A 12,756-nucleotide genomic window follows, 5' to 3' on the forward strand; every position below is an offset into this window, starting at 1 on the left:
CAAACCACTTTCATGGTACCTAAAACCAAGAGTTGGCGCAAACTAAACTGAAACTTACCTTGCTAGCCAGCTAAACCGGCTTCATGATACAGGCCCCTGAGGTTCTCTCTGTCATTTGATTGCTGCTTACTCTTGCTTTGCGTACTGCGCTTTTTTTCTTTGCAGTTTCGCTGTGCATCTGCTCTGAGACCATGGCCCCAATTAATACAGCAAGATGCCAGGCTGAGCGATCCTGTCTAAGACCTTGTCTAAGTATTGTGTTTGCAGAAGTGCTGACCTGTCAGTATTTCATTTAAAAGCTTGTTTGGTTTGTGGCAGATTACACCAGGGAGCAAGGCGGCCTCCAGCAACCTGATCCAGGGTGACATCATCGTGGCCATTGATGGGGTCAGCACAGAGGGGATGACACACCTGGAGGCCCAAAACAAGATCAAGTCTGCCAACTTCAATCTGGCCCTTACCATGCAAAGGTACAGTGCATTGTTAGTGTTTTGGAGGTGTGTGTGCAACCATTCAAAAATTTGAGTCTCACCAAGACTGCATTTACTTGATCATGTGACACTGAAGATATATTACTGCTTTTACTGTATTTTTGATCGTTTAGAAATCATTCTAATTCTTACATTTAACTTTTAAAAATGAGTCTTATTTCTCTCTGATGCATTTGTGTATTATAGTACTTGCAAAAACCTTTTGAAACCAGGAAGGATGTGGCAGTACTTGGAAATTCATTATTGTGTATGACTTATGTAGAGTCTGTAGAAATGTGAGAGACGCCTCTTAGATAGAATTAGTTTCTTCTATTCTGGTGAAGGTAATAAAATTATCTGCCATGTTTACACTATGATCCACACTGATATTTAATCTGTTTTGGCGACCAGAAGTTTGTAACCATCTTTATCTTCACTGACAGCTCTGGGGCAGCCTTTCTCATGCTCTTGTTTGATCTGTTAATTCTGTTGCTACAAACAAATTATTAATTGAATTAATTATAGTGAATAATACAGATGATAGCGGGTCTCATGGGTTACTGTGATGAATATGCTATTGTTGGCTCATTCACTGCAGTGTAATAAAAGCAGTAGGGCTGCAACAACGAATCGATTAAATCGATAAAAATCGATTACTAAAAGCGTTGGCAACGAATTTCATAATCGATTCGTTGTGTCGCGCGACGCGGAGACGTTTGATTATTAAAAAAAAAAAAAAAAACTTTAGTTGAGCGCGGAGCGGAGTGAGTGAGTGAGTGGTCTCTCTCGCGCACGGATGCTAGCAGAGTTTGGCGCCTCATAAATAAAAAAAAAAAAAAAAGTTAAAAAAAAACAACAACAAAAAAACGAGCGGAGGTAGAGGAAAGATACATGGCGGAGGCAGAGAAATCCGTGCGACCCAAGTCATCCAAGGTGTGGGAGCAGGGGCGGCGTTTGCGTATGGCAGAGTATGCAGTTGCCATACCCTAGCCCAGTCAGGTGCTGTGAAAAATTATCCAAACTTGAGTCGCTTATAATTCGTTTTTATTATTTTAAATCAGAGAGTTTTAAAAATAGTAAACCAATGATAAGCATTAAAATAACTTGTCAGTAAAACTTCGTAACGCCATTGGATCATCGAGCTCTCAGCGAGACCTCGTAACTTCACCCGCCTCCGTTCAGATTGACGCCGCGCACAGCCTGGAGAAGATGAGATCTCTGCTTTTTCGCAATGCAAGGGTGAATAAATAATTGGTGTTTGAATAGTACAGCGTTTTCTTTACTCAAACACTATGTCAGTAAAGGATAATGTTTTTGTGTGTTTGAAGAGTGGAGAAGAATTAGTTATTTGCTGTCTATATACGTTTTAAATATCCTGTGCATTATGTGCATAAGCGCTTAATTTGAGATTTTGGCCAAGTGTATTAAACAACAAGAAAAAACTAAGCGCCCATATAGCTACAATCAAAGTTATATAACCTGTAAAAGTTGATGAAAGCATAATGCACTTAATGCACTTATGCACTGCATAACAGTTACAGCCGTTCTAACGACAGACAAAACACTCCATCTCCGTCATTCTCTGGTCAAAACATTATTAACTCCATTTGAGCTTGATTTTCATATAATGTTAAGTGCAGGTGTCTGATACAATACCAACGCTAACGACGCAGTGTTGTTAAATTATTTAATTTTTGCACTTCAAAAGTCTATATATTTGGCAGATGTAAAGCATACATGTGTATGTTTTTGTGTTAGTCCATTTTATTTTATTTTATTATTATTATAACAGCTCAGGGATGTTCAAGGAGCAACATGTTTGTGCACTTTCTAAAGATTTTAGTTCTATTTTTGAATAAAGGGTTGGAAATGAATGCTTTTTTTTTTTTTTTTTTTTTTTAAATCCGATTCATCGATTAATCGAAAAAATAATCGACAGATTAATCGATTATTAAAATAATCGTTAGTTGCAGCCCTAAAAAGCAGGCCTTGTCTGTTCAGTCAATCATGGGAATAATTTTTATGAAGCGTAAACAGACTGCAGCTTCAGTATATCATAAACATATGTGACTGAGATTTTGTGCGAGTTCAGATGAGCTCTGTATGTGTTTAGCCAGGGAAAGGTCATGTGATTTTATTGCTTTCATGTATAATATATAAAGAGTTTTGTGACACATCTGACAACTCACATCAGACTAACTGCTGATTCATTTTGCTCATTTTCAACATTACTAGACAAGCATCCGCACACATTTGAAAAGCTCTTCAAAACAGATAATGAATATCATGTACTCAGAATGATATTCGGTAGCTGCAGCTTCTAGAATCGTTCTTCTCTGCCTCTGGCGAGTGTCCATTCGTCCATCAGCAGCCTCATACACCAGAATAGAAATGTTTCTTGAGCAACAAATCAGCATATCAGAATGATTTCTGAAGAATCCTGTGACACTGAAGACTGGAGTAATGATGCTAAATAAATGCAGCCTTGTAAAGCATTTAGAGACTTAAAGTCAGAAATTGACCCCAAACTTCACAATAGAAGTGTATACATTGATGCCAAATAATGTTTTTCACTTGCTTTAAACATTGCAAAGAAACTAAAATGTTAATTCTAATGCTAATGCAAAGTTTTGAGATTGGAAGACTAGACAAAATACAAATGTAACAAAATATGATATCATATTGCATTATGAAATGTGTTGATGGTGTTATGATGTACATGACAGGCTAGAGTGTGTTACGTGATTGTTTAGACAATGTCTGGTATGGGCCACATTTAAAAGATCATGTAACCTGCTTCATATGTGAACAACATCAGATTTGAGCTGAAAAAATATGGGTAAAGTGATCAACTAATCAAAACAGTGGAATGAATGATATCTTATTCTAGGCATGTAATATAAATGTCAGTTATCAATAGATGAAGCTGCAGAGAGAGTGGCATGCCTGGGTTATTGTATCTTCCTCATGAACCATGTCTGCACCAGTCATCCGTGAGATATGTGAAATATATGAGTTTGTAAAAGCATCCTTGATCTCTCCAGGGCAGGTTGCAATTCTGATGCATCTTAGTTCTTAAGTCAGGTTTACTGTTAGTTCAGTAAACAAAACCCCAAAAAAGGCATGTTCACCTTTATTTTCCCTCTTGAGCATACCTGCAGGGATTACACCGGACCATCCTTCCTTGCTTTAACACTCTTAATAGATCCCAGAGTTCCCATTGCAAGGGTTGTTGTTAGAAAGTGGACATGTAGGGTGGGATAAACTTTAACACTTGTCAAGATACGTTCAAAATGTATCTGTTGTCTCTACTGTGTTCGAAGGACTTCTCTTTTTTAAATTGTTTTTTTGTTCTTTTTGCACAAATTTTCAAACAATGTGCACTATAAAGTATGCTAGTTTTTCCCTTTTGTGTAAGTAATGTTTTTCATTTTTTCTTCTGAAAAGGTTCAATTTGACACCGAGTCTGTTTGGACAAAAGCATTTTTCTGAAAGCTGATAGCAATGAAAACTGCTTCTGTTGTGGATGGGATTCATTATGTTGTTATTGTGACAGTGTTCAATCTCAAAGGAAAGTCGAGAGGTCTGGAAACTGAAAATATTTGCCACAAGTTTGTACATGGCTGCTGCATTTTTCTAGAACTGTGTGTGAAATGTTTATAGTTCACCACTGCACATTGCAATTTTGTCATAAAAGATGTGATCCAGACAGTCTGTCTTTAGCACTTCTGTCATTTTCTTCAAGTGCTCACTCTGTTTTATCACAGGTCAAAGCGGCCCACTCCAATTGCCATGACAACACCAAGGATTGACTCCCCTATGCCTGTGATCCCTCATCAGAAGGTCGGTCACGTGTTACTCATTCTACATATATCTGCATACACTATGTGTCCGTGCATTCATGTACTTTAAGTCAAGCACAGGTCATACATTCCACATGATTGTTCATGAAATGTAAAAGCTAGAGCGAGCCTAATTATTAGTGCAAGCTTCAGCTGAAGTCCTCAGTTAAAAGGGGATTGTTTTTTGAAATTTTAATTATGTTAAAGATTCTTTTTAGAGGGTAGGATAAAAGATTCTATTCTTTTGATTTCTCTCAACTCAGGATGCCTTTATCATGTACACTCTTAAAAATAAAGGTGCTTCAAAAGGTTCTTTTGGTTCCACAAAGAACCATTCAGTCAAAGGTTCTTTAAAGAACCATCTCTTTCTTACCTTTTTATAATCTGAAGAACCTTCTTTCGCCACACAGAACTTTTTGTGAAACTGAAAGGTTCTTCAGATGTTAAAGGTTCTTTATGGAACCATTTAGACAAAAAGGTTCTTCTATGGCATCGTAAAAGCACCTTTATTTTTAAGAGTGTATGATATCTTTACAAATGTTCTACTACATGTAAAAAGCCTTATGATGCCCCCTGCTGGTTTTCACTTTTTGAGTGGTAGTGTACAAACTCATATTATGTTTAAGAAGGTAAAGAATAAGTTATTTCATGAAAACATTAGCCATTTCCCACCTTTGTGTGGTTACAAATCAATATGATCAGTTTTTCCTCTGTTTCAACAAAAAGGAGGTATTTTTCAAAATGTCATTCCTGCACTTCATGATACATGACAATGATTACTAAATCGGAGCTATGAAGCTTTAAAGAAATTCTACATAACAACAACAATAATAAAATCATAGGTTTTTCAAACAACACAAGGCATACTGTAAATTTTTTTGTGGTAAAATATTCCTTTTGCTTTCAGTAAAACATCAAGTCAAATAAATGTTTGTAGTTTACGTAGTGTGAAGGTAAATTATTGTCATTCTAAGCTTTCCTCTGACCGGCTGCTTCTGTCTTTCTTTCTCATCACTGTTCACACACATGCACGTTTCCTTTTAAGGATCAGCCTGTGCAAATGAATGGAGCTCTCTCGGCTTCTGCTGAGACAAACTCCAGCTACTCAAGCAAGCACACCAACCAGTCCTATAGCACTGTGGTGAGCAGTAGCGGAGAAGCTTCTTTGCCTGCTCAAAGGCATTTAACTGCTCCAAGGGACAAATCCTCCTCTGGGCAAAAAAGCCAGCAGTATAACTCCCCCATCGGTCTGTACTCTGCAGAGACATTACGAGAGATGGCCATGCTGCAGGAGAGGGTTAAGAGCTCGGGGTCAGGCATGCCTAGTGGGTATGTAATCACAGAATGACTGAGATCTGACGCTAGCAGCCAGGTGTCCTATTTAAAAATATAGTTTTTAATGCTAAATTAACAGTACAGAGTTTCTAAAAGTAGTTAGAATCAGTGGGCTGGTTATAGTTCAGCCCCACCCAGTTGCTAACGTTGCTCTTGACAGAAGAATGACAGCGGCCATGCAACATTCAGAAAAGAGAGGTTACATCTGTTACATTGACCCTATTCCCCACTGGCATTAGCAGGCCAGAGGAGGATCTAGTTAAAGCTTCAAGCCTCTGAAGGAATGTGCAAGACAAATTTGAGCTGAGGCTTCAGTTGGAGGTGGCCCTCCTTCAGGTACAGTCACCATGTTATACCAGATAATGCATCCACCAGAGGGGTTAGATTGAAAAATTGGCTGTCAAAATGGAAAATACACCTCTGTTCCAAATTTTGGGGTCAGTAATTTTTTTTTTTTTTTTTTGTAAGAAATTAATACATATTAATTATATTTAGCAAAAAACATAGGAACCTGAGAAAAATGCTAATTTTAGAAGAAAATTTCAGATGGCACTTAGAGGCTTTTGCATCTGAACTCTTCAAATATCATATCAGAATGATTTCTGAAGGATCATGTGACACTAAAGACTGGAGCAATGACTGCTGAAAATTTAGTTTTGCCATTTTAATAGTTTATGTCTATTTTAATAGTTTATGTTCTATTAAAATAGAAAACAGGTATTTTCAATTGTAATAATATTTCACAATTGTACTGTATTTCTGATCAAATAAAATAAATGCCTGGGTAAGCATAAGAGACTTATTTCTAAAACATTTTTTTTTAAAAATCAGAAAAAGTTTTGAAAACAGATCCCATATTTGTATCTGCATAAATTCATGTTTTGCTAACCAAAGCAAGCTGTCGTATTGAGACATTAAAAGCACTATATCACTTTCCCAGTTTGACAGTTTCACTTCTGCGTTGTAACCTCAAAGCAATGTACTTTGGCAGTACTGTGGTGGATTAGGTAAATGGATGACAATGTCCTGTACCCCTCTCCGTTTACTCTCTTCCTCATATGCGGTGAAAAGGGTCTTAGCATGTGCCTCAGTACAGAGGAAATCTCAGGCCGTTGAGTGATACGGAAAGAGACGGGTGAGAGAGCACCTGTCGCCGCTCTCCCTTTAAAAGGCCATGGAATTTCATGGTTCAGTTTCCTAACTACACTGATACACCCCCCTCACTCCCTCCCATCACATCTTTGCAGGGAGACACTCTTATGAGAGCGTATTTCTCTTTTGTCAGTTGTGGTCAGTGACATGTCTGTTGCGTTCGGTTATTTATTTATTTATTTATTTACTTCTTTGAAAGGGGACTTGCTGCTCGCAACATGTCACTCACGCCAAACACACACAAACACACAGATTGGCACTCAAACACACTAACATTTTCCCTTTTCCTTAAAGGTGAAATGTGTAATTTCTGTGCCAAAAAACATAATTTGTCTATTTGAGCAGCCTGGCTTGGGTCAACCATTGGCTTGAGTTTAGTGCAGGATATCCTGTGGAAGACAGGAAGTGTTTGAGCAGGCATTATTTTTACAAATCTGAAATTACACACTGCACCTTGAAAATCTGATGAGATTCCTCATTTTGAAGAACTTTCACTGGCACAACCCTTCCATGTTAAGTTTATATGCGTTGCTAACCAATGCCCTTGTTTCTGTTTCCTTTCGCCCATTGTAGGTTATTACCAACACTCCTGCCAAGTTAGTAACAGCCTCCTGGCATAACGTTGTTGTGGTCTGTGTGGTGTACGTGCATGGAATTGTTTGGATCTGCCTTTGTGGTATAAAGTGTGGTTAGTGAGATTTGTCATCCTTTGCAATCTCAGCTTTCTTTAGTGATGTACTAATGCTTAACATAAACCTATACTACAATACAGAGAATCATATCTGAATCTTTGGAATATGTATTTATGAGAATCCCAGTTGGTTTGCTGAACTCATGTTTAGCGTTGAGAATGCGTTTGTCATAATTTTATTGGTCCCAGTTTGACACTTCTTAGTTAGTATACTCAGTGTTTGGTTGGGAGTCAAGAACTGTTTCTTATGCTGCATTCACACCATGTCGTAATTATCACATTTACTATATGACAACCCGGGATTATTAGTTGTGATCTGAATTATGTATTTCTGCTGCAACAATGGCAAAATGAATTTGTGTAATTTAATAGACACAACCACAATATAGCAAGTAACAGTCATTATTCAAACGCCGTATTAATAATTATAGTTTATTCGGTGGGATATTAGATATTTATTCTATAATTAACTCTTTGATAGTTACATTAAATTGTATTTTATCTCTTTTATATTCCGATTATTCTTAAGACATTAACAATAATCCGTTATAGGAAAAAATATATCATAATTAAATGTTGCCCAGTTCTGTTAACGTTTCTTGCACATGTATGCATTACTGTTCTGAACAAGTTTTTCCAAGAATTATTGTACATTTATAAATTATTAAAAACATCTTGTCATACTTTTTATTTTTTTTTACAAATATTTATTCTTTGGAAGAATCATAAATGGAGCCGATAAGGAACCGGAATGGTTAAGAGGAATTAGAATCAGGAATCTGATTCCTGTCCCTGTTTAGTATATTAAGTTGTACTGCTTGCTGTAGTTATACAAGTGTGCAGTAGTAAGTTTTTGCTGTGTGAAGCGTGTTTTTGATGTGTTGTTTCTGCCTTAAAAATTAGACTGAGCCTTTTATTTGTTTATTTACCTATTTAATTATTATCATACTATGGTTTTGTCTCACCTGCAACACCTTCCATCATGAATTTCCATGCTGGTCCAAGCCGGTGTAAGCATGCAGTTGTCTAGCAGAACTGTTCGACCAGAATAGATTTTCTGGAGGTTAATCTAATCAAGAAGCTTTGTTGAAATGCCAGCATCCAAAACACAACATATGCTGGTATTATCAACTGGGTTCTTACACCTTTCCCTCCCAATTCACTGTCCACACACCCTTCATCTCACTCTCTGTCTAACCTCCATTTTATCTCTCTTGTCTCTCTTCTACCCATACTCATCCCTTATCACCACTCCCTCACTCGCACAGCACTGAGTACCTGACCAGCTTTAACCCAATAGCTCTGAAGGACTCTGCACTCTCCACCAACAAGCCCATTGAGGTGAAGGGGCCTGGAGGCAAGGCCACCATCATCCATGCACAGTACAACACCCCCATCAGCATGTACTCCCAGGATGCTATTATGGATGCCATTGCTGGCCAGTCCCAGGCCAGGGGTAGCGAGATGTCTGGGTAAGACCTGTCACACCTAACTGTGTCTTCTCCCTCCTCCCATGTCCTGCATGACACACGTTTGCCATAATGCCTGTCAAAGCCACGCTTGTCAGCGCTATCTGCTAATGCTCAAGAGGCTAAAGACTTCCCAAGGATGTCTGATCATAGTCTTGATATAGTCTTACTCTTCCTCAGTTTCACAGCATTGATCTGAGTAATGTAAATCTCAGAATATGAACGTTGCCATACGGATGCAGAAGAAAGGTTTTCGAAGTCTTCAATGTTAGCATATGTTATGTTGAGTTTCAGTTTCAGTTGGATTTTTGTGTCCTTTTCAAATGGGAATGATGATGGGAATGCTCAGTTGTACAAGTTAGGGATCATGGTTTATGGGTGAACTACCCTTCAAAAGTTTGAGGTCAATATTTTTTTTAAAGAAATTTTATGTGTGTGTGTATACAGGTGCATCTCAATAAATTAGAATGTCGTGGAAAAGTTCATTTATTTCAGTAATTCAACTCAAATTGTGAAACTCGTGTATTAAATAAATTCAATGCACACAGACTGAAGTAGTTTAAATCTTTGGTTCTTTTAATTGTGATGATTTTGGCTCACATTTAACAAAAACCCACCAATTCACTATCTCAACAAATTAGAATATGGTGACATGCCAATCAGCTAATCAACTCAAAACACCTGCAAAGGTTTCCTGAGCCTTCAAAATGGTCTCTCAGTTTGGTTCACTAGGCTACACAATCATGGGGAAGACTGCTGATCTGACAGTTGTCCAGAAGACAATCATTGACATCCTTCACAAGGAGGGTAAGCCTCAAACATTCATTGCCAAAGAAGCTGGCTGTTCACAGAGTGCTGTATCCAAGCATGTTAACAGAAAGTTGAGTGGAAGATGCACAACCAACCGAGAGAACCGCAGCCTTATGAGGATTGTCAAGCAAAATCGATTCAAGAATTTGGGTGAACTTCACAAGGAATGGACTGAGGCTGGGGTCAAGGCATCAAGAGCCACCACACACAGACGTGTCAAGAAATTTGGCTACAATTTTCGTATTCCTCTTGTTAAGCCACTCCTGAACCAGATAACGTCAGAGGCGTCTTACCTGGGCTAAGGAGAAGAAGAACTGGACTGTTGCCCAGTGGTCCAAAGTCCTCTTTTCAGATGAGAGCAAGTTTTGTATTTCATTTGGAAACCAAGGTCCTAGAGTCTGGAGGAAGGGTGAAGAAGCTCAACGGAGCCCCTACCAAGTATTGAGTACATATACAGTAAATGAACATACTTTCCAGAAGGCCAACAATTCACTAAAAATGTTTTTTTTATTGGTCTTGTGAAGTATTCTAATTTGTTGAGATAGAGAATTGGTGGGTTTTTGTTAAATGTGAGCCAAAATCATCACAATTAAAAGAACCAAAGACTTAAACTACTTAAGTCTGTGTGCATTGAATTTATTTAATACAAGAGTTTCACAATTTGAGTTGAATTACTGAAATAAATGAACTTTTCCACAACATTCTAATTTATTGAGATGCACCTGTATATGAAGAGTTCATTTGCAAAAACCTATAAACGGCACTGTCAAAAAAAAAATGATCTGAACCCTAAACACGTTTAGTCAAAAAAAGCCGGTATTGTCCACTTTCAAGGCATCGAGTTCACGTTTTACTGCAGAAGCCGACAAGCGCCCTTGTCGTTTTTGAATAGAAGCCGATAAGTCCATTCTAGCGAATCAGCGCGCTGTATTCAGGTCAGGTGGCAAGGCTACTTTCACTTTGAAAAGATGTGCTAGCTGAGGGCAGTTTAGTCAAAACTGACTAAAAGTGATCGAGGATGGATAATTTCGACGAACTTGATGAAACTGTGATATCATCTTCAGGGTGAAAAAGGAAAATAAAAGCTGAAAGATTTTCATGGAGCCTTGCAAAAGCAGCGTATTACAATGGTGAGGGAAAAGCTCCGTGTATTGCGTGTAATCACATCCATACAGTCAGGCATCTCAGATGAAAATATAGTAGATTAAACGAGTATAAACTCTAAAACATGAAATGCGGAGTTATCAGCTTTTGCCAAAAAACGACTGTTGGAGTTATCTGCTTTTGCTATAAAACAAACTTTTAATATGTAAAAAAAAAAAACATACTTTCAGTGAACTTTAATTTTGTAAATGAACTGTATTTGTTTAAGTTACTATTACTTAATCAAAACAACCCATCTGCAGTTTGATTGATATTAACATTACTTGGAATGTGCAATAAAAAAAACGTGATTTCTGAAAAATAAAAATGGAGTTATCGGTTTTTGCAAATGAACTCTACACACACACACACACATTCATACATACATACATACATGTATATATGTATATAAAGGGTACTTTTAATTATTCAAAAGTGACAGTAAAGCCATTTAAATTGTTACAAAAGATTTCTATTTCTAATATAAGTGCTTTTCATTTGAAATCTATTCATCAAAGAATCATAAATATTAGGCAGCACAACTGTTTTCAATATTGATGATAATAATAAGAAATGCTTCTTGAGCACCAAATTATCAAATTAAAAATTAAAAAGGATCATAAGACACATAAGACAATGAAGCGTAATGGCTGATGAAAATTAAGTTTTGCCGCCACAGGAATAAATTATATTTTACAATATTACCGTTTTTACTGTATTTTTGAGTAATTATTTGCAACCTTGGTGAGCATAAGAGACTTTTGTTCAAAAAACATAAATTCTTACCGACTCCAGACTTTTGAATGGCATTGTGTGTGTTGATAGTCTTTCTATTAATCTGTACTAGTATGAGTTGTGTATTTGTGCATATTTTCTCCTGTATATCCATGTGCTTTAGCAGTGATCTACATATTTGTATTGTTTGTTGGTGCCAGTATTCTGATGTCCTGTGGTTTTTATATGGTTTAAAATCATGAAAATGAGTGCTCAGGCTTTCGGTCTTGTGTCAGAAGCCACTCTCTAATGCATAACAGAGAAGCTTTATCTAATTTTCCCTCTCTCACTCCATTCCCAACCATCCATCACTTCATCTATCCATCACACTGTACATCACGTACCCTGTCCCCACCCTACCTGTGTCCAATCTCAATGGCCCTGCCTGGCAGCAATGAAACTGATTCTCCGCTATCGTAAGTAGCTTGATCCATCTGTTTGATATGAGTCTCTTTTTCGTCTCTTCCCTTGCGCATTGCATGCCTGATCACCACATTATGCATTTCTCTCTCATCTCTTCCTCTAACCTCCGTTTGTCTGATCTTGAGCATCTGGAGTTCTGAAATGCACCTGGTTTTCATGAACCGAGACTGTCCGGTGACTTTTGAAATAGTTGTATCTTGTCTTTTTATTTAGCCGAATGCAACAGTGACCTCACATACTACTCCTCTTTTTAATCCTCTCAGATGGCACCTTAAACTTCCTTTTCAAGTTCTGTTCTGAAACCCTTAATATCGCTGCTAGGTGACTTTTTAAGAGTGTTTGGTGGAAACGTGTTTAAATGCTGAGGTTTACAGAAGGAGGGTCTGCTAATGTGGGAACTGAAAATCAGTCAGCGATTGAGTTTTAGATGTCAACAAACACATTTCTGAATGCTCTGCTCTGTCATTCTTCTGGGTAAGAGATATAACGTGTCTAAGATATGCTGTCATACTGCATTTGGTAGTGATAAGCAAGCTTCTGGCCACAATGCCCATGCTTTTCTGTTTTATAGCACTTATATGAAATATGCTGCATAATACTCATTGATTTATGTAAAATAATCAGTGTTAACAAGCATATGTTAGGCT

At 37.6% G+C, this 12,756-nt stretch overlaps 1 protein-coding gene across 1 annotated transcript in view; it reads left to right on the forward strand.

Annotated features, from left to right (window-relative positions):
* Nucleotides 1–12,756, forward strand: part of ldb3a (LIM domain binding 3a) — a 46,965-nt gene that overhangs the window by 16,021 nt on the left and 18,188 nt on the right. Inside the window, exons 3-6 of the mRNA XM_058796504.1 lie at nucleotides 319–470; nucleotides 4,238–4,313; nucleotides 7,373–7,395; nucleotides 8,759–8,962. Of these exons, the coding sequence (XP_058652487.1) occupies nucleotides 319–470; nucleotides 4,238–4,313; nucleotides 7,373–7,395; nucleotides 8,759–8,962 (455 nt within the window). The remainder of the gene's footprint in view (nucleotides 1–318; nucleotides 471–4,237; nucleotides 4,314–7,372; nucleotides 7,396–8,758; nucleotides 8,963–12,756) is intronic.

This window comes from Onychostoma macrolepis, chromosome 13 (genome assembly GCF_012432095.1).
Source record: "Onychostoma macrolepis isolate SWU-2019 chromosome 13, ASM1243209v1, whole genome shotgun sequence".
Lineage (NCBI taxonomy): Eukaryota > Metazoa > Chordata > Actinopteri > Cypriniformes > Cyprinidae > Onychostoma > Onychostoma macrolepis.